General features: G+C 41.3%; 1 protein-coding gene across 5 annotated transcripts in view; it reads left to right on the top strand.

The window, feature by feature from the left end:
* HEATR5A (HEAT repeat containing 5A) overlaps positions 1–23,092 on the top strand; it is a 126,296-nt gene that overhangs the window by 50,565 nt on the left and 52,639 nt on the right. For all 5 annotated transcript variants that reach the window (XM_084630957.1, XM_084630958.1, XM_084630961.1 and 2 more), the window contains 6 exons: positions 4,461–4,624; positions 4,719–4,894; positions 7,401–7,506; positions 12,430–12,620; positions 20,330–20,489; positions 21,997–22,186. In XM_084630957.1, the coding sequence (XP_084487083.1) occupies positions 4,461–4,624; positions 4,719–4,894; positions 7,401–7,506; positions 12,430–12,620; positions 20,330–20,489; positions 21,997–22,186 (987 nt within the window). The remainder of the gene's footprint in view (positions 1–4,460; positions 4,625–4,718; positions 4,895–7,400; positions 7,507–12,429; positions 12,621–20,329; positions 20,490–21,996; positions 22,187–23,092) is intronic.

Raw genomic sequence — 23,092 nt, 5'->3', positions numbered from 1 at the left:
ACCTTTCAGTATGACCCATGGTAGCCTCCCCTTTAACTAATTCCTTATCCACCTTTCAATTCTTATATTACTCCTCATCTTCTCCAATTTACTAATAATTTCCTATGTGGAATTGTATCAAATGCCTTTCTGAAATCCAGGTAGATTAGATCTATTGCATTTCCTTTGTCTAAAAAGTTAGTTATCTTCTCAAAGAAAGAGATCAGGTTGGTCCAGCATGGTCTACCTTTTGTAAAACTGTGTTGTATTTTATCCCCATTACTGTTTACCTCTGTGTCCTTAACTACTTTCTCTTTCAAAATTTGTTCCACAATCTTGCATGCAATTGAGGTCAAACTAACGGGCTTGTAGTTTCCCAGATCATTTTTCGCCCTTTCTTAAAAATTGAAGAATTGCTAACAAAATACCTGTCCTAGGATATGACCGAGTTTATGGATTCATTAAAAATCCATGCTATTGGGCTTGCAATTTCATATGCCAGTTCCTGTAATATTCTTGGATGGAGAGTATCTCGCCCTCCAATTTGGTCCCATTAATCTGTTTGAGTTTGACTTTCACATCAGATGTGGTAATTTCTACTTCCATATCTTTATTTCCATTAGTCACTGTGGCAGTACCCCTAAACTCCTCATGACACTTATTAATAACTGAGGCAAAGTATTCATTTAGGAGTTGGACCTAGATCTGTGGTTCTCAAACTGTGGGTCGGGACCCCAAAGTGGGTAGTGACCCCATTTTAATGGGGTCGCCAGGGCTGGTGTTTAGACTTGATGGGGCATGGAGCCAAAGCCTGAGGCCTGGAGCCAAAGCCCAAGCTGCATCTGCTGGGGCCGAAGCACAAAGACTTCATTCCTGGGGAGTAGGGCTCAGGTTGCAGGGCTGAAGCACTTGGACTTTGGCGCCTCCTCCCCTCCCCATGACCTCACCGCTTGGGACGGTGGGGCTTGGACTTTTGGCCAACCCCCACTCCCCGTGTAGGGCGACGAGGCTCTGGCGGGTTCAGGCTTCAGTCCGCATTCCTGGGGTCATAATTTTTGTTGTCAGAAGAGGGTCAAAGTGCAATGACGTTTGAAAATCCCTGACCTAAATTATCTCTAACCTCCACATCCTCAGTGCTTAGCAGTCCCACTTTTTCTTTCTTTGGTGGGTTTTTTTTTGTTTGTTTTTTATATATCACTATAGAAACATTTACTATTGATTTTAATTTCCTTTGCAGGGTTTTGGCAGTTCTAACTTTTCCCCTACAGTTTCTGACCTCTAAGAGGTAGCTTTCCTTGCCAATTCTTCCCGTCTTTCATTCCTTGTAGGCTTTCTGCTTTCTTGTAATAACCTGTTTGAGATGCTTGCTCATCCAGCTTGATCTGCAGCCCTTCCCTACAATATTTCCCCTTGCTTCAGATAGTTTCTGCAACTTTGACTTAAAGTAATTCCAAGCCTCCTCCACATTCAGATCCTTGAGTTCTCCACTCCAGTCCACTTCCCTAACTAATTCCCTTAATTTTTTCGTTTGCTCTTTTGAAATCAAGTACCCTAGTTGCAGTATATTTTTGTTTGTCCTTCCAGTTAGTTTGAAGTGAATTATCTCATGATCACTTGAACCAAGGTAGTCCCCTACAACCAGTTCTTCTGTGAAGTCCTCACTACTCACGGATTTATTTATTTTTTTATTTGGTGTATGCAATCCAGTCAAGACAAGCCACAGCATTCTTATCAACAGTGTTCAAAGCACAAAGACCTCCAGGAAGTTGAGTCATTTTGCAGTTCTCAACAGTGTGTGTCATGGTTTGTCATAGTGGACTGTCTCTAAAACACCACTGAAATTCTGCTGCAGCACCAATTCTGCTGCAGCACCATCTTCGGTATGAAACCGATTGAGAAGGCTCCATTGCCTTCATGGTAAATAAAACCCAGGTTGATGTAGAGTAGGGGCCCAGATAAGATGATTATTTGTCACTTTCTCTGCGGATCATGAAGCTCTATCATAAATCGCTCACCGAGTAAACTTACTCACAATGGGCATCATGAGGGCAGACGACCATGTGGTGAATTAAACAAGTCTTTAGTTAATGGTAGATGTGACATATCACGCAATTTCTTTGCTACTCTTTTCTCTCTGCGAACTGGGTGGAGCAATATTGCAGAGACCTGGTAAGCATGGTAGAGGAGTAGATTTAAGTGTGCCTGAAATAATACGAATGGTGAAATTAAGTTGTACATTGATAATCCTTGTGTGAGACAAGTGAGTCCGTACTGTAGTGCAGTAATCCGCCACTCACCAATACCAAACCTAAAATGGCATCACCTCTTGTAGGTTTGGTGACAGTTTGGTGAAGAAATCTGTTCGCTATCACACCCAGGAAAATCTAAGCCCTACTATTATTGATAGCACTTGTTCTCCAATCTATATCTGGGAAATTAGTGTCACATAATCACACAATTCCCAATAGTATTTATTTCATTAAAAACATTAAAGAGGTCTCTATTGATATCCAAATCAGATCCTGGGGGTCTGTAGCATACCCCAAGTACTCTCTGAGGAAAGCCTCTGGTAGCTTTCTTCCCCAAAGTGACTTTGACCCAAACAAACTCTGTTTTATCCATTCTGTCACTTCTGATTTCTTTACAGTCTACCTCATCATTAATATACAATGTTAGTCCACCACCTTTACCTTTATTTCTGTCTTTCCTGAACAGCACATACCCTTCAATACCTGGACTTCAGTCATGACCTGTGTTGCCTGTAAGCTGTGCACTTGAGTGGCTGTGCAGGATAGATTTAAGTGCTGCCCAGCTGATTAGGAGAGCGTGCACAGCCGGCAGCATGTGTTCAGGTGCCCCTCCCCCCACGGTGCGCCGTCCTGCAGCTGCTCCTGCGACTATCCTGCTGGCTGTGCCAAGGAGAAGGGGAGGAGGATGCTGATGTTAGGGTGTCCCTCCCCATTCCTGCACTCCATCTCTGCAGAGCAGGGCAGAGGGGACACAGCCTGACTCAGGAATCAGAGCTGCTGCAGGGAAGGGTGAGTGGCTGAGTGCCTTTCTTAAACAGACAGTGCACTGTTTCTGAGATTTCCCCAGCAGTCAGCTCACACAGTCTCTATCTGTCTGTCTGTCTTTCTCTCCCCCTCCCCTGCCCATGTACTCCAACTCTGCTGAGCGGGGAAGGGGAGACAACAGGGCTCAGGACAAAGCAGGAGAGCTTTCAGTGAGTGTCTTAAAGAGACAGCAAAGGGCATCTCTCAGAAACTTTTCCAGCAGCCAGCACACTTGCTCTGTGTGTGTGTGTGTGTAACACACACTCTCACTCACTCTCTGACACACACCCAGTCTCTGTGTCAAACACACACTGTCACACCCAGTCTCTGTGTCTCACACACACTGTCTCTGTGTCACACACACACACACACACTGTCATTCTACTGCAGAGTTCCCCAAAACGTGGGGCGCGCCCCCCTAAGTGGGCTCAGAGGAAGTTTCAGGACGGCACAGCTGGGGCCTTTGCCAGCCCCCACTGGGGAGCATGGAGGGAGCGCCACCCAGCTCTGCTCTTGGCCCTGGCCCCAGCTGCCAGCCCCATGCCTGGGGTCCTGGCTGCTGGCCCGGGGCCCTGGCCATCGGTCCTGGCCCCTGGCTGAGGCTCCATGCCTGCCCCCTGCTGTGGCCCCAGCCTCAGCCCCATTACCCCTGTCCACATTCCCCTCCCCCCCCCCCCCCCCCGAGCCCTACTCCTGCCCTGGCTCTCAGGGGTGCGGGGGGGGGGGAGCAAAAAGGGACAATGAGGGGGCATGGGGTAGAAAGTTTTTGGGGACTACTGTGTTACTGCCAGTATCACCTACCTGTTAGCTTCATTGGTATTGGCACTGTCTTTCCTCTTAATGTCCATTCTCCTCCCCACTTCTCTTCCTTTCTCCGTTACTTCTATTGTCTCTCTTGACAATCAATACAGGGTGAGTATTTTAAGTAACATCTAATTCTCAGATATTTGAATTCATATTTGGACATGTAATGTATCCCACTCTAACTTGGCACTAATGTCTAGAAAATTGATAGGAGAAATTGGTCTCTCTTCATGGACTTGCATTTGTCTATCTTCACAAGCCTGGCTAACTGCTCTGTTGCACACCAAGTAACTTATATTGAAGAATAATGGCTTGGAGTCACTTGAAAAGGACGCATTTTATTCCATTTAGCCTTGTATAAAAACTAAGACCCCCAATCTCACAACTTCTTGTGTGCGGATGGATTGGTTTGCCCACATCAAGCTCCAGTGAAGTCAGTGGGTCTCCATGTGAATACAGTAGTCTGTCACACACAAGAAGTTGCAGCGTTGGGGGTCTTAGGAAATATTTTAGATTGTAAATCATCTTTTCTGTATCAATGCCTTGTTCACAAAACTGCAAGTGGGAAGTAATTAATCACTATTTTGAATAAAAGTTATTTTCTTTGTCCCTCTAATTTTGCAGAAAGATTCTGTGCTATTCTCAAGGAGCTAGTGGCTGACTTCACTGCCACTGATAACCAAATGGCTGCCTCTACGTTCTTGCTTCCACCTCTCTGTCACCAGGATGATCTTCTTTTACTTGGTCCTTTCTTGCAGGAGACTGACCACAGATTTATTGAAGAGCAGGTATTTGCAGTACTAGTATAACAATTAGTTAACAGTAGGGTTAGCAGTGATTTGTGACTTAGGAAACATTACTGTCATATTTCTGCCTTTGCAGCTCCTCTTAGGTAGCAATATAGCTGGAGGAAGCCTGGAGTATGACCCTTATTCAATTTATGAGAAAGCTGCAGAAGGTGATTCAGTGCCTAAACCTCTACCTCCCGCACTATCTGTTATCAGTGCTGCAGTCCGTCTCTTTGGAGTTATATTTTCCCATGTACCAGAATCTCAAAGGTAAAGTATTGACTTAAATTCACCATTAGTTAAACAGAGCCTAAAGAGAGTCAGAATGTTTAAAATCTTATGGAAAATATAGACTAAAGGTTCATGAATATAGAAGGTATGAATTATGAAGGGAATTTTCGTGAGCTAAAAAAATAGATTTATGGCTGAAGTTTATGTACAGTCTGAAAATTTCAGCTCTCAGTCTGCAGTTACTGGTATTGCTGAAAAGAAAGAACCAGTAAAATGGACCATTATATTGCACAGACAAGATGGGCGACGTAATATCTTTTATTGGACCAGCTTCTGTTGGTGAAAGAGACAAGTTTTCAAGTTTACACCGTGTTCTTCAGGTCTGGGAAAGGTACTCAGTGTCACAGTTACATAGCACGTGAATGAGATACAGTGTTTCTCTGTCAATTAAACATGGATGGAAAATGTATAAAGTATTATAAAATGTCTTAGGAGGACGATTCTTAATGCCTGTTTTCTTTCCATGCTTAGTAGTAGTCTTTTAATACTGAACATTGTACATTAACAGTTCTTTTTCCAGATAAATATAAAATTTGTCTTGAGAGGATTGTATTGCATACAAATTGTTATAAGGGCTCTTGAACATGAGGGGGGAAAGGGTGGGAAATCACAGTAAAATATAATCCTCTATCCTTAACAACGACAGGCTAAAAATATCTTTAAGGCTGTAATTAGAAAAGTAATAAGGAAAATAAAGTCATTTGAAAAGTCTAAAAGAAACAAGAATATGTACCCTAAAACAGTAATTTGCAACCACACGAGAACATAACGGACGCCACAAAGCTTTGTTCTGTTTTTTAAAAAGTTGTTTTGATTTAGCTTTATGATAGTATTGAATGTTGAATGAGAAATATCAACACTTTTTCGTGCTGTTGGTCATTCTCCATTTTTAAATACAAAAATATAACAACAATAAAATATTTACTTAGAATATATAAGATTTGATTGAGGATAAATGGTATCACTTATAATGTTTTGCATTTTCAAAGTACTGTACAATTAATCCTGAAATGAGCATGATTGCTAGTGATTATGCTCTGTAATTCTATGCAAGGAGGAGAGCTCATTTTAGGGGTCCTGAATCTCACTTCTTGGCCAGCATAAATTGGGAATGCTGCAGTACCATAGTATGCAGTAGCCCTGCTTTGAGTCACTATCGGGCAGCTGCTGTGGCTGACTAAGTAGCAAGCATTGAAGGATCTGAAGGAAATCTTGTCCAGGGTTATTAAATCAGAAAAAAGATGGTAGTGTGTGATATGGTCTTTTAAATGAGATGGTATAAGATAGGAATTGGCTGATTCTCTGGGCTTTAGCAAGAATCAACCAGTTAATGCAGTATTTTGTCTTGAAAGAAAGAAAGCCACTCAATCTCCCTCCATTCCCATGACCCATCTGATATCTCATTGTCCTTTCCTGCCCACACCATCCCCAAATACTTACATACATATATCTTTCTTTGCACCATTACCACAATACTTCGCAAAATACGTTCCTGTGTAGTTATCACCATCTCTCTCCTTATTCTCGGTTCACTAACTTTACTTTTCTATGTTTTGCTCTTTTCTGCGTGTCTGGTCTCTCTTCTCTCTCTCTCTCTCTGTTTTTCTCCTTGCTATTTTTGTCTTGTTTTTTTCCTTTATCTATTTCTCATGACCTCCACTGGTGGATGTAGATAACTGCTTATAATTTTGTGCCCATAAGGCATCCCAAACTATACCATTCCCAGACACCCAGGCCTCTTTAATAGGAACCACTCATTGGTAATCAGATAATGAAAGATGATCTATAAATAAATATCCTGTTGTAGAAGCAAGGACAAAAAAAGTACATAAGGATAGTGGAAGTACATGTGCTGATATGGAATACAAAAAAATCTTGTGGGCAGAGATGTCAAGCAGAGGCAAGAAAGGGATCTCTGTGTGTGCATGCAGGAGGATGTAGCAAAGTAAATTAAAAGTCAAAAGAGTAGGATGGGAAAGGAATAAGAGAAAATCTGGAGAATATTACTTCAGAAAAGGAGCTTAGAAAGAGTGTTCTATCTTAACTTATTTTGGTGGTGATGTAGTCCTCTAAAGCTTCCTTCTAGAGTTTTGTTACTTCCTTGAACCTGTCTTCAGCATTATGTTGTTTTATGTATGTACAAGGCCTTGTAAAAAGGTAAACATGCATTGCCCAAATATTGTAGTCCTTGTCCTGAAGTATGTACAATACCAGACAGAGCTGATAGAGTGGATAATATTCTTTTTATCTATAAAACAAATGACAGGAATCTGAATTAAAATGCTTCTCTGCTGACTTCAAACTACTGGCGTGTAAATTAGTTGATGAGAAGCCACCACTGTATAGTGATGGTAGGATATGGGAAGTCACTTGAGGCTTGGAGCATTGCATTTGCTCCTCAAATGCTTCCATAATCTGAAGATTTTGTTTGATGTTTAAAAAAAAAAAAGGCTTGACCAATATTTTTTTCTTTTTTTGGTTTAAGGCTCCAAGTGTTAGACAAACTGTTGGCGTCCATAAAACAAACAAAAGGAGCACGACAGCAGACAGTACAACTAAACATTGTATCAGCATTTTCTAGTTTTCTGAAGGTAAATCTGCTCTTTTTATAAATATTGGTTTTGATGCTAAAACTTGATGTCATTCAGTTTAAGTTCATATCTTGCCCTACCAGGGTAACATTTCTGTAATCGTTTCCAGTAACCAGTTTTAATTTATGAACCAATCTGAGGATCAGTCTTCAAATATGAAAAATAAACTGTTGGTGGAGCCCACAACCCTAACAGCCTCTCAGACTGAATATCTTCTTGAAGATTCCCACCTTCCTAAACCCCTGGGGATCACAGTTGGACCTTCCCTTATTTCTTATCTCCCCTCCTCTAGCAGAGAAATAAAATACTAGACTGGAAGTAAAATAAAGTAGCCTAGTAGCTATATGACTGTTTTGTTTGTTCTGCCTTCCTTCCTTTTTTTATTCACATTTCCTTGTCTCTGTCCATCTCTCACTTTCATTCTTCCCTTCTTTGGCTTTCTTTCTAGTAGTATAGAAAGTGTTTGTCTAAAATGTTAGTCTAGACCACACGTATTTTTTTTCTCCTTGCTGTCTAGAGATTTCTTTCTTTCCTTTAATTTTCTTGACTCTGATTTTGTCTTTCAGGAGAAATATCCTCTCCCCTTTTTGCCCCACTGAATTTTCTCATTAAGGTTGTCCTTTCAGCATCTTTTTCTTTTCCTGTGTTTTCTTTGTAGCCTTTATCCCTGCTATCTATCTCTCTCTCTCGTTATTTTCTGTCTCCTGTGTCCTTACTACTGAATCTTTAGCTTCCTTTTTCTGTCTCTCCCATCAGAAGATTCTTTTTTGTGGAAATGGGTTTCTGCATATTGTTCCTCCCACTCCTTTCTCTCTGAAGTGTATGTGTGTGGCATTTTCCCCGCCAGTGAAGGGGAGGTCTCAGTGACCATTTTTTCCTCTTGCAATGAAAGAGGGAGGAATCCTTTGCAAGCTCTTCTAATGCCCAGTTAGTAAGGGAGGGCAGGGTTTATACTTCACTTTGAAAAGGAGTTAGTAGGGCTCTACTATGCCAGAGGAAAAATTGATGCAGTGGGTTTATCTTTATCTCATAAACTTTAAGGCCAGAAGGGACCATCATGATAATCTAGTCTGACCTTCTGCACCTTGCAGGCCAACCTGCCTACTCCTGTAATAGGTTCATAACCTCTGGCTGAGCTACTGAAGTCATCAAGTCTTGTTTTAAGGACTTTACGTTTAAAGTGTAACTTTAAAGTTACAAAGATTCCACCATTTACTCTAGGGCAAACCAACAAGTGCAGAGAAAGGCAAAAAAAAATCCCCAAACCCCAATGTGACTTGGGGAAAAATTCCTTTCCAACCCCAAATATGGTGACCAGTTAGACCATGAGCACATCCCAGCCAGACACCTGGGAAAAAAATTTCTGTAGTAACTTGGAGCCCTCCCCATCTAGTGTCCCGTATCCAGCTATTGGCGAGTGTAAGGAAAGCCTAACTGCATGAAGTGCTAGTTTGGACTCTGTTGGCATGGATGTAGGGATCTTGCTCTCTTTCTTTGGCACCTGGAGCAACTCTGTAGCATGCTGCCAGTGGGGGACGATTCCCACTCACTGTCCTATTAGTGCCCTGTGGAGAAAAGAATGGAGATGCTGAAACCAGTCCTGTAGTGCTCCTATCCATTAAAACAGATTCTTCAGTAGCAGTGCTCTAGGAACACCCTGTTCACAGCTGGAAACTATGGGAATAGGCATGCTGATATTGGATGTCAGGAAGTGTAGATAGCAGCACTCAGGAGGGAAGGAAGAAAGAAATGAGGGTGGAGCAGGAGGCAGTACACCATCACAGACCAGAGGAGGCAGAGGGATCGGTCAACTAATATTGCCAGTGCAAGTGGTTATCTCATTCAGAGAAAAACCACTAGAATGGTAAAATGTCTGGTAAAACTCTCTCTCAAAAAAACAAACAAAAAACCCTCGAAACACAGGACCTGATTCTGGGGTAAAAGTGGAGTAACTACAGTGAAGTCAGTGGAAGTGGTGAAAGTGAGAAGAAAAATAGGCCAAAAATACTTTTATGTACATTTCAGAGGCTAACTGAAACGTGTCTCTCCTCTTGCAGCATGAGTAGTCATCATTGTAGCTGTATAGCATGTTCATTTGGAAATGACTCCGTGTCAAAACACCAGGATGGTTCACCTTTCCAAATATGTGGATGTACAAAGGGTCATTTTTACTTTTCCCATTAAAATCTTACGTATGTTTCCTGAAAGTGCATTATATTTTGATAAAAATGTTTCCCTTTGGTCAATTCATCGTTCCTCTGTTTGATGTTTCAGAGTAGTATAACAAAATATTACAGACTGAGTTAATTACCTGCCTTTTATGTTTGGTATAAATTGAAAAATATACATATATTTTTCAGAGTAGCAGCTATGTTAGTCTGTATCTGCAAAAAGAACAGAGTACTTGTGGCACCTTAGAGACGAACAAATTTATTGGAGCATAAGCTTTTGTGGGCTAAAACCCACTTCATCGGATGCATACAGTGGAAAATACAGTAGGAAGATATATATATATACACACAGAGAACATTAAACAATGGGTGTTATCATACACACTATAACAAGAGTGATCAGTTAAGGTGAGCTATTACCAGCAGGCCAGTCCTTGCTTACAGACAGCCCCCCAACCTGAAGCAAATACTCACCAGCAACCACACGCCACACAACAAAAACACTAACCCAGGAACCTATCCTTGCAACAAAGCCTGTTGCCAACGGTGTCCACGTATCTATTCAGGGGACACCGTCATAGGGCCTAATCACATCAGCCACACTATCTGAGGCTCGTTCACCTGCACATCTGCCAATGTGATATATGCCATCATGTGCCAGCAATGCCCCTCTGCCCTGTACATTGGCCAAACCGGACAGTCTCTACGTAAAAGAATAAATGGACACAAATCAGACCTCAAGAATTATAACATTCAAAAACCCATCGGAGAACACTTCAATCTCCCTGGTCACTCTATTACAGACCTAAAAGTGGCAATATTACAACAAAAAAACTTCAAAAACAGACTCCAACGAGAGACTGCTGAATTGGAATTAATTTGCAAACTGGACACCATTAACTTAGGCTTGAATAAAGACTGGGAGTGGATGTGTCATTACACAAAGTAAAACTATTTCCGCATGTTTATTTTTCCCCCTACTGTTCCTCACATGTTCTTGTCAACTGCTGGAAATGGCCTATCTTGATTATCATTTTTTCTCTCCTGCTGGTAATAGCTCACCTTACCTGATCACTCTCTTTATAGTGTGTATGAGAACGCCCATTGTTTCATGTTCTCTGTATGTATATATATATCTTCCTCCTGTATTTTCCACTGCATGCATCTGATGAAGTGGGTTTTAGCCCACAAAAGTTTATGCTCAAATAAATTTGTTCATCTCTAAGGTGCACAAGTACTCCTTTTCTTTCTCTGGAGTTGATTGTCACTTTTCTTTTCTTGTAGACCTTTTGGCTGTTAGATGCTTTATGCCTAGCTCTCATGTAACTTTCCAGTTTTCTTCTATCTGTAAATATAATTAGGGATGTTTTCTTTCTCTGGATGTGCTGATATTAGGTAAAATTAGCCATTGTCATCATAAAGGGACCTGTTATATTTTCTGCATTAGTGTTATCTAGTCTGCCCTTGGATACTATGGTGATAGGCCCCTTAACTATCTTAAGTGGCAAACAGAATTATGGAAAATTATAGAAGTGCAAATTATGCTTTCCTCTCTGGCTGCATCTACTTTGAGAGTTTTAGGGACATCTCTCACCATTGCTCTCACACCTGTGCAGTTCCACTGGTATTCACCAGAATAGGCGTAGTCAGATGTGAACAGTGTGATGATAAAACTCAGATGCTACAGCAAAAGGTGGAGATTTCCTTAAAATTCTGTGTGGACATGATCTTCCGGCTCTGCTAAATTTCAGAAGAGGGTGTCTGTTCATAATGAGGGCTTGTCTACACTTAAAATCCCATCAGCCTAGCTGATCTACCTCCAAGAGAAGTGGTAGCTGGGTTGATAGAAGAATTCTGCTATCGACCTGGCACTGCCTAGACCAGGAGTTAGGTCAGTTTAATTGTGTCGCTCCTGGGTGTGGATTTTTCAAACCCCTAGGTGACGTAGTTATGCAACTTAATTTCCTACCAGGCCTGATTTGTTGTTGTTGTTTTTTTTTTTAATGAACATAATTTCTTTATTCTACAGGTATGTTGTGCTTTTCAATCTGAATGCTATCAGGTTTGGGCTTAGTATGATCTTCTGGCAAAGACGTTACATAGTTCCATGGAACACTTTAAATAGAGTACCAGGTAGTCTGTGTCTGGATCTATCTATCTGCATTGTCACTGGAATACAGCTCTGTTAGGAAAGTTGCAGAGACTCAGCTGGCTTCTGAAATAGCCAGGTCCCAGTCCACAGGAAGTGTGACAATTCCTATTTTCATTGGACACTGCTTGAATGAATTCTAGTGTTTTTATCAAATGCTCTCTATCAGCCTCAATCACATGCATGTGCTCTCAGAACTTTTAAAATCTATATTATTATTTTATTTTCTTTACGTGCTTTTCATCCTAATGTTCTTTCCCAGGTTTTCTGTTACAAGCATTTACTTATTGTAGACTACTCCAGGAGAAAAGCCCATTCATTAATTTTTTTATCAGGATTATTTTTGAAATGGTGGAAGTGTCATGCCTTGAGTGTATTACGTTGCTTATCAGTGTATACTACACTTCCCTCGAGGCCATACATGTCAGTAGCAAAAATATACTTGCCGCATAGTTGAGTGATATTAAATAGAGTGTGTTCTCTGAGAAAACCAGATTAAATGTTTATGTATGTTTGTTTTTATTGCTGAGTCATGTAATATTTAAAAGGGAAAATGTTCTTTATTATGCAGTTTTACCAATTAAAATGTTAATTTATTTTTAGCACTTGGCTAGCTGCAAGGGAAGTTTAGGTCCAGAAGAAGTTAGAAGACCTGCACTGACTTTAGTAATGGCTGCCTTGGAAAGCAATAACCCACTTTTAAGATGTGCTGCTGCAGAATCTTTGGCCAGACTGGCACAAGTGGTTGCTGACAGTGCCTTCACTGCTGGGTTGGCCCAAGTTAGTTTTGACAAGTAAGTCATTTTAAAAAATGTTTGCATTAAGTTGTCATTTGCTCAAATTTATACAAATACTTGCAAACTCAACATGGCTTAAATATTTGTAATATTTTAAAGGAAGTTTATTCCTATAAAATAACTTATCTGTGGTTGAATCTTGGATACATTTAAATGCATGGCAAAAGTATTGCCAAATTTATGCACATAACTTGTGCTTCTGTTACTATAAAAAGGCCTGTTAAAGAAAGAAATTATGCAGGCATCCATGGAAGTTGAGTCAGGTAAATCTAAAGACTTGAAATTTGGCTGCTGCACCATTTTTAACACAGTAGAACCTCAGAGTTATGAACACTTCCGGGACAGTGTTTGTAACGCTAAACAAAATTTTATGGTTTGTGACAGGGTCTGGCCAGATGGCTACAGGAGAATAATAGAAGGCAGATATATTAGCCCCAGGTTAAGTAGGTCCCTTTTCCCTGGGTAAGGTAACAGGGGCAGTTCCAGAACAAGCAGGAACCTTCTGGAGACAATTAAGACAGACAGGCTGATTAGAACACCTGCAGCCAATCAAGAAGCTGCTAGAATCAATTAAGGCAGGCTAATCAGGGCACCTGGGTTTTAAAAAGGAGCTCACTTCAGTTTGTGGTGTGCGTGTGAGGAGCTGGGAGCAAGAGGCACTAGGAGCTGAGAGTGAGAACGTGGACTGTTGGAGGACTGAGGAGTACAAGCATTTTCGGACACGAAAAGGAAGGTCCTATGGTGAGGATAGAGAAGGTGTTGGGAGGAGGCCATGGGGAAGTAGCCCAGGGAGTTGTAGCTGTCGCGCAGCTGTTCCAGGAGGCACTGTAGACAGCTCCATTCCACAGGGCCCTGGGCTGGAACCCAGAGTAGAGGGCGGGCCCAGGTTCCCCCCAAACCTCCCAACTCCTGATCAGACACAGGAGGAGTTGATCTGGACTTTGAATTCAGAAAAACAGCCAAGCTGAGGGCTGCTGTGAAGCTCCAAGGCGAGCCAATCTGCCAATAAGTGCAAGACCCACCAAGGTAGAGGAGGAACTTTGTCACAGTTTCTTTCAAAATTTACAGCTGAACATTGACTTAATACAGCTTTAAACTTTATTATGCAAAGGAAAAATGCAGCTTTTAACCATCTTAATTTAAATTAAATAAGCACAGAAACAGTTACCTTACTTTGTTAAATCTTTTTTTAAACCCCCCCCCCTTTTTTTTTTTAGTAGTTTGCGTTTAATACCAATACTATACTGTATTTGTCTCTTTTTGCGGGGGTGTCTCTGCTGCTGCTTATTTGTGTACTTTCGGTTCCAAATGGGGTGTGTGGTTGGCCGGTCAGTTTGTAACTCTGATTTTTGTAACTCTGAGGTTCTACTGTATATCATTGTAACATATCACTGTAATAGTATGAAGAAAAGGAGTCCTTGTGGCACCTTAGAGACTAACCAATTTGTTTGAGCATAAGCTTTTGTAAGCTATAGCTCACTTCATCAGATGCATAAAAGTGAAAAATGCAGTGAGGGCATGGTAATTGTGTGTGTGTGTCACATTCACATGGGTAAAAATCACTTCACTCACATAAAGTGAGGTCCTGCTTTGAGCAGGGGGTTGGACTAAATGACCTCCTGAGGTCCCTTCCAACCCTGATATTCTATTCTATGAAAGCATGAGCACTTGGTCATTATGTAGGTAAAGTACTGGGATTTGAGGGAGACCAGATAGGTAAAAATCCATCCTCAAACCCAGGGCCACAGCATTCATCTCAGTGCAGCTTCTGCTATACTGGTACTCTGATCTGTGAAGGAAAAAGTTTTCTGTGTTGGCTTATGCAGTAGTGGCAAGGAGACAACATGGAAGATGTGTGGAGGCCTACCTGGGTGTTCATTCTACCGACAGCTCCCCCTAGGTTGACAGATTTTATAGGGACAGTCCAATTATTTGGGGCTTTGTCTTACATAGGGGCCTATTACCCCCCACCCCCGTCTCGATTTTTCACACTTGCTGTCTGGTCACCCTAGCTTCCCCAGCTCAACCTCACCACAAAGCTAACATGCTGCAGAGGACTCTATACAGGTTATCTGCACTAGGGTAAACTTGTAAAAAGTTAAATTTGTAAGGACAAAGTAGGCACATCATTTTCTGTCAACATTATACTTTTATTAAATGGCATAAATAAGATTTATCAAATCTTTAAAAAATACAGAAACTAAGCCTGATTTGAAGGTAATTTATACACAAAAATGGTTTTAATATTTGTGAGATATTTCTGACAAAAATAAGGAAATTCAGGGTTAAAGCTGAAACTTTCTGGCAAACTGTTTTTAACTAGTTTCATGATAGCTGCACTTCAACGAGGCTTGAAATACATTCATTTATATAATGTGTCTTGTTACATGGCATGGTTGGGTGTGGCCAGGAAGAATATATTTTTTAAAAACCAAGGGTTTTTTTTCTTGGACTTTTTAATTTTAAATTTCTATGTAACTTGAAAGTATTTACTTGGAGATATCAACATTTTTAAGTGTTCATTTGGGGGGGGGGCGGTTTGCTGTGATAATGGAAACATTTAGGCTCTTATTTCAGTCTGTAATTGGAAACTTTAAGTATTGTAAAGTTAAAAGGAACTGCTTAGATTTTGAGTCCTCTAAGTGTAGGGATTGTCCTAATGTGTCTGGAGAGTGCCTAGCACATAACGAATTCTACCACAAATAAATAAGAACATACGGATTATGAGACTCTCTAGGTTCTTGTTATACCTATTAGGACAGTGGTCTCGAACCTTTTTATGCCCAAGATCACATTCTGAATTTAAAGCAACACAGGATCTACCCTGCCCCTTCCCCAAGGCCCTGCTCACTCCATTCCCCCTTCTCTCCATCACTCACTCTCCCCCGCCCTCACTCACTTTCACTGCTGGGGTAGGGGGTTAGGGTTCGGGCTCTGGGCTGGGACCAAGGTGTTCACAGTGTTGGAGGGGGCTCCAGGCTGAGCCTGGGGCAGGGAGTTGGGGTACATGAGGGGGTGAAGGGTGCAAGCTCTGGGAGGGAGTTTGTGTGCAAAAGGGGGCTCCGGGCTGAGGCAAAGTGTTGGGGTGCAGGGTGTGGGCTCGGGAAGGGAGTATGGGTGAAGGAGGGGACTCCGGCCTGGGGCAGTGTGTTGGGGTGCAGGAGGGGGTATGGGGTGCAGGAGGAGATATGGGGTGCTGGCTCTGGGAGGCGGCTCAGGGCTGGGGCAGAGTGTTGGGATGCAGGAGGAGGTTCGGGGAGGGGGTTCAGAGCTGGGGCAGGGACTTAATGTGCAGGAGGGGGTTCAGGGTGCAGGAGGGGGTATGGGATGCTGGCTCCGGGAGGGGGCTCAGGGCTGGGGTGCAGGCTACCACTAGGGGGCACTTACCTCCAGCGCTCCTGGTCGGTGGTGCACCGGGCTAAGTCAGGCTCCCTGCCTGCTCCGGCTCCATTCAGGCACATCAGCACTTCCTCCACATCTCAAGCCGGGCCCCCCTCCCTCCCCCACACCACCAATCAGTAGAGCGCATGTAGCCATGCCACTCCTGGAAGAGGCCAACATGTCCCTGCGGCCCCTGGGGGGGGTATGTGGCACTGCGTGATGCCCCCCTCTGCAGGCACCCCCCCCGGAGCTGCCATTGGCCACAGCTTCCCGTTCCTGGGCAATGGGAGCTGCGGGGGTGGTGCTTGCAGGCAGGGGCAGCGTGAGGAGACCCCTGTCGGTTTCTCCTGCCCCACCCCACGGGGCTGCTTCCGGGAGAGGTGTGGTGCCACGGCAGGCAGGGAGCCTGCCTTAGCAGCAGCAAGCAGCCCCGCTGCGCCACCGCAGCTGGAGATCGCGATCAACTGGAGAGTCCCCAGGATGGACCAGTCGATCATAATCAAAGGGTTGGTGACCACTGTATTAGGAAACGGAGAGCTCCAGAACTGACAAGAAACGTAGAAGGCAAGGGCAATGGATGACATCATTGGTGGTTGGAGAGAAAGATGTGGCTAGTGGGGTGGAACAAACGGTCATTGATGCTGAAATTGGGAATGGGTTGGAACTGATTAAGAGTCTTGGTTTGTTTAACTCTGGAAACTTCTGGAAAGTACTTCTAATGTGGTTCCCTACAAGACCAGCTAGCTCAGTCTTATTTTTCAGTTTTCACAGTATTGATTAAAAAGAAAAGGAGTACTTGTGGCACCTTAGAGACTAACAAATACTAGCAGTATTGATTGTATCCCATTTTAACAGTAGCTAACATAAAGCAGGTGTGACATACCAGGGTACAATCCATACCAATGAGTAGCTGTGTCATCCCTGCCCTGGGGTGCCCTTTACAATCCCTTACTGCTGTAGCCTCCTGCTTGGAATGCTCACAAACAGCCTCCAGCATGTAAGTCACTCACAGCTATGTCTGTGTGTGCTGCAAGGAGCCAGCCACACCTTGGCTCTTACCAGCTTTAAAGATTACCACAGGGTGGCCCCAATACATTCCCAGTCTTTCTCCCAGAAACCTATGTCCTGTACTGCCCATCCCTCTTCTGGACAATACAACTATACTGAATCCATTATTCATTTAAGAGAATAATATGCACAAAACTTGGTACCCCAAATGGAGTTCCCCAGGCACTTCAACTTGAACACAGTGGAGTAGAGAAATCAATAAAACTAATTTATGAACTACAAAGAGAGAGATTTTAAGCGAGTACAAGTAAGGAGGCATACAAGTCCAAAGTAATTACAAGAAAAATAAAGATAAAACACTTACTGGTGCCTAATTTAACAAATTATATTAGATTTAAAACAAAGTTTTCTCACCACGTGTTTCAACAGATTACTGATCAAACTCTCAGGTCACAACCCCTCCCCCAGAGTCCAACATCTGCTTCCTTTGTATCTTCAGGTGCAGTGAAGGAGAAAGAGAGTGGTCTCTTGGGGTGTCTGCTTCTTCTTTTTATAATTCTGTCCCCCCTTTGAGAAGTATTTCCAGCTGGGAGCAAGGTGACAAGTAGTCTGTGTGGAAGGAAACTCCATGCTGTTTCTTTGCTAAGATGCTCCTGTCCCCTTTCCTGCCAAAGAATGGCCACTTACAGGCAACGGTCAATCAGCCTTGTTTACAGCTGGCTGAGGAGTCCATTTGACCATTGTTTCTGAGGAACCGGTTTAGCCTCTCCCTAGGCTTATCTGGAAAACGTACTTTTAATCATGATTTCAGCTTATGTTTATAACTTCATATATAATGCTGCTACGTGCAATTTGCTGTGATATTATAGATGGGCAAATTATAAGTTTTTAAATGATACCTCACAAGACATGCCATGTACAAAATAATTACAACAGTGTGTAGGGTGTGAACGTGGCTATATTCTGTGACAGCCCATGCTTACAGTTTGATTACCAATAATGTGTGAATTTATTGGAGACAATATGCCTCAAATAGAAGGAAACAATGATTGAAAGGAGTGAAGTAATGAAAGCAGATAATTCTTCTACACTAACATGTAAACCAGTTTGTTGAGGAGCAAGATGGAAAGGATTTCTTCTCATTTCAAAATGCGGAAAAGAGGCTTCTTTGTTTATTCGGACATCAAATGAAATTTTGTCAGAGTAAGAAGAGCAGAATATTGAGTTTGGCAAGTGAGACCATTTTATGCTACTTTTATTGTCAAAATGCAGCAGTGATGACCATTTAAGTCCCTATTCCAGGCCTCCCAGTAGCTCTTCAACAGCATAATTCAGGAGCAATTTGTGTTCATCTAAAGATAGCAAAAATCAATGTGTGATCATGCCATAAAAACACCTGGGAGGCAAAAAATTGCATTTGTTTTAATACTGTTTTATGCTACTAGTATCACTTACAGTGTAGCACGATTTAATGAGCAATTTAAAGGAATGATTGAAGCATTTCACCCTGCATATAATTTCCTGAAAGATTTTAAACTCCTGCATGCACTGCTAGATACTGCATTTGAAGAAATAAAAGAATAGAGGTTTGTTAATACAAGATGGTCAGTCATATATGAAAAATGACTTCAAGTGCCCACACGAGGCACATTGATTCTTTGTCCAAAAAGAAAACCACAGAATGTGGTGGCCAGGCTGTTGAAGGTGCCATCCAAAGTATAAAGAAAAATATGACAAATTAGGTCGCTTCCATTTGTTCAAACAACAAATATGTAGAAAATCACTTTTCAGGTGCGGTCATCCTAAACTTCTAATGTATGGGCGGGTATTCAGTGTACTATTTAAAAATTTTCTGGTTTAAAAAGTAATGCCTAGCAGAGTGTTAAAGCACATTTGAGAAGTTGGTTGACTGGAAAACACTCAAAGGAACTTTTTGAGTGATTCCGCAGACTACAGTCTGATGACACTATTGTCACAGTCTCAAACTGGAAATCTAGCTAGATAATTAACAACAATAAAATGGAACCACATAAGAACAATCATTGAAAAAGTGATTCAGAGAAGCTATGAAACCTTTCCCTTTCTTAGTTAACATGACAGATGCCAAGTACAGCGTTTACAGCAAGGATACTCAGACTGTGTCTCTTTGCACCATATGATATTAAAACACTAATTTAATTGACCAATCAGGATGTTTTTACTATGTTATTAACCAATTGTAGTTCATAAAATAATAGTACTTAGTCATTTTGCTGTGAAAATAATAATAATTATATATTTCCCTAGACATACTATTTAAATCTGAATATATAGTACTGTAGTAAATGAAACAATGAATTCGCACTAATTTGGCTCTTTTGGGTAATGTTGATCCCTAATTTGGCTCCTGAACCACTGAGGTCTAAGTATCGTTAGTTTACAGGCTGAATTCAGAGCAGGAAAAAGAGACTGAAACATAATCCTGAATTTGTTCCTTCTCTTTTAGAGTGTAGAATTGAAGATCCAGATTATTTTGATCTATCCTATATTTACAGAAGAGTTTGTGTCATAGTTGCATCAAAATGATGGAAGAATGTGGAGAAAAAATTCAGAAGGCAGGACAGTTGCATTAAAAATGTTGTCAATTTTAAAAAGACCTACAATCCTGTCCAGCCAGCTCAGTTTCAGCTGAGGGTGTGTCAAGAAGATTGGATTGGTTTGGTTGAAACTTTGTAATAGGCTAAATGTTGAAAAGCATTAAGTTGGTAAAAGGGTGTCAGTGCCTAACTGCACATACAAAAGAATGGTAATCCTATCTAGGGAGCAGAATGAGGACTTGCTATTGTACTCTTTTGATTAGCTTAGAAATTTGCAATCTTCTTAGTTTGGACAATGTTTCTGCTTTTGTTATGTTTGAAGAATTAACATGATTATGAAGTGAATCGCATACCATGTGTTTTGTCCTAAATGTAATAAAACTTTTTGTAGTTTATTTAGTGGGTTTTTCCCCTACAGAAAAAAATCTTGTATGTTACTGTTTCTAGGCTCAACAGGAAGAATTAAAAGATTGTCAGCATATCCTCGCTAGTACCAGTTTTTCACAACCCTCTGTTTAAATTGAGAAATGCCCCTTAATTATTTAGGTGCAATTCTGGGTAGGAGATAAGTAGTACTAAAATGTCTTTATAAATTCTGGCAACATAATGATTAGCAAAATCTTTTGCTGCTTGCATTCTACAACCAAAGCACTGAAATCTACTATGTAAAAAGATTGCCTGGCAGTATCAGCTATTGTAGTCACATATTCTAACAACTTTTTTTCTCCTTGCAATTAACAGGCTGAAATCTGCTAGGGATGTGGTGTCAAGAACAGGACATTCTTTGGCTCTGGGATCACTGTATAGATATTTAGGAGGAATAGGCTCTACTCAGCACCTGAATGCATGTGTTGGAATCCTTTATACCTTATCTCAGGACAATACTTCTCCTGACGTACAGGTACTTGGCCACATAACTCAAAATATCTGCCCTTTGTATAGATATTAAAACAGAACCAATTGTTTTTGGGGAGTGAAAGTTCTTCTTACATGTAAGAGGAGATTAGACAACAATTCCTTCAGCAGAATTCCTGAATTCATACTGTTGTTTTGAATTTGATGTACATTCACCTGAATCTTGCTTGATTAGATAGGTTTCAGAGTAACAGCCGTGTTAGTCTGTATTCGCAAAAAGAAAAGGAGTACTTGTGGCACCTTAGAGACTAATAAATAAATTGGTTAGTCTCTAAGGTGCCACAAGTACTCCTTTTCTTCTTGATTAGATAGTGGCTGCTTTTTCTTTTCATCTGTGTATCATTTTTTGTGTCTGCAAATCTGTCTGCTTCCTAGCAATTTTCTTTTATAAAGATGATGTAGTAAATAGCTTGCCTCTGTAACTAGTGTGCAGCACTAGCTACAGAGACCAGCTTGGTCAGTTGAAAGCTTGCTTGTATGAGTCAAATTGTTGTGAAGATGAAGTTGGATGGTTCTTCCTGAGCTAAAACTTCATATGCCATGGTCCCTCTGGGAAGGATATTTTAATCACACATTGAAATAAAAAGGGGTATACATCAAAACTCCTTCAAGTTTAAGTGAGGGGTGATAAAAATCCTACATGCCCTTTTAAACAGACCGAATAGTGCACTTAAATTTATCATTTCTACCTACTATCCTCCATACACAGAGGATCACTACAAAAGTAACATGTAATGGGTTTGAATGTAGGGCAAAGTGAGTGAGACTAAGGCCTTGTCTACACAAAAGGGAAAAGTCGATCTAAGCTACGCAATTTGAGTTACATGAATAGCGTAACTCAAATCGATGTAGTTCAGATCTACTTACGGCGGGGTCCACACCATGCGATGTTGATGGGAGATGCTCACCCATCGACTCCACCTACACTTCTCGATCTGGTGGAGTACAGGAGTCAATGGAAGATCTGTCTGTGGTTGATTTAGCGGGTCTTCACTAGACCCATGCAATCGACCGCTGATGCATCCATCACCACGTGTCAATCCCCTGGTAAGTGTAGACAAGCCCTTATTTATTTAAAATACTCTTCAGCAGTTCTGCCTTCATACTTGCTGTAACTCCATCATCCTAGCTCATGAAACTATGAAAAAATAATTTATATCTGCAAACTACAGCACTTAGTGGGGAACTAACATTACACTACATCTAAGAAATCAGTTGTCATTGAGGTTTTTGGGTACTAATAATGACAGTGTTAACCAGTCGTGCCACTCCAAAATGTAGAATTTTCCTTACAATATTTATCAAAGAGCCACAGTTTCCAGACATTTTGTTATGAAGAACAAATTGTCTGTAGCCTCTTCATCCATCCACTCCCTTCCCACTTCAGAGCACTAGTTGTACCTATGTATTAATTTTTATTTTAATCACAGACTTCACAAAACAGCTCTTAGTTTATTTTATTACATTTAGGTGTGACATCTTTTATTTTACAGACTTGGGCACTGCACTCTCTGTCATTGATAATAGATTCAGCTGGCCCTCTGTATCATGTGCATGTGGAACCTACCCTATCTCTTGTTGTCATGTTGTTGTTGACTGTCCCTCCTGCTTATGCTGAAGTTCACCAGAGCCTTGGTCGCTGCTTAAATGCACTTATCACGACGTTGGGGCCAGAGTTGCAAGGTATGCATAAACAATATTGTCATGTTTGTTTGATTTGGTAATTGGAATACTTAAACATAAGTTGAAACATTACAGACAAACAGTGAATGTGTTCTAGGAACTTTCAGGAATCATTCAGACATGTTTTCTTGCAAATAAACTGTGAAATAGTTTTTCATAGGCTGTGCCTTTATGGGGCCAAGACATGGTGGTAATTATCCTTCCAGGATGAGCAATTTTTTTTTTTTTTTTTGGATACCCTTACTAGAACATAATCCTAAAAGTTTCTCATTGGGTTGAAAGTTCTTATGCTTAGTGTCAAGACACAAAGATTTTTATTTGAAAAATTGAGAACAAAATCCAGATTTAGGCACCTAAATAAAAATGGTCTGATTTTTCAATGGAGCTGTGCACTCACAGTACCCATTGAGTTCAGAGCTTCAATACAGGCATTCTCGGACTTGTCTACACAAGGGGGTTAATCCAGTGCTTTTTGATGCCCATCAGATAATATACAATATGAAAGCCACACTAATAGCATGTATATAAACCTCCAGCATTATTTGAAAGGGCAACAACACCAGAGATCTATGGAGTCTGGGGAAACAAGGCAGGTATAGTGACTTGACAGGAAAAGCAACTAAAAGGCTTCAGGGAAGACATTATATCTGGCCTTCCTCTGGAGGGTTAATAGGGAATGTCAGATCAGGCACCATCAATTTCTTCTGTTGAGGCCCAAGTCCTGTAAGCTGCTTCATGTGTGCAGACCTCATTGATTTTCATGGGGCTGTGTGTAGATGCAGGGTTGTGTAAGGCAGCTTATAGGATCAGGGCCTTAGTTTCCTGTATCTGTAGCTGTTTCCGTGCCAAAGTCCATGTCCATCCCATTGACTCACCTGCAAGTGTATACCTTTTATTCATTATTTG

Source organism: Lepidochelys olivacea, assembly GCF_965140295.1.
Source record: "Lepidochelys olivacea isolate rLepOli2 genome assembly, chromosome: 6".
NCBI lineage: Eukaryota > Metazoa > Chordata > Testudines > Cheloniidae > Lepidochelys > Lepidochelys olivacea.
Note: the sequence above shows the minus strand (reverse complement) of the source record. Positions and strands in the feature narration are given on the sequence as shown.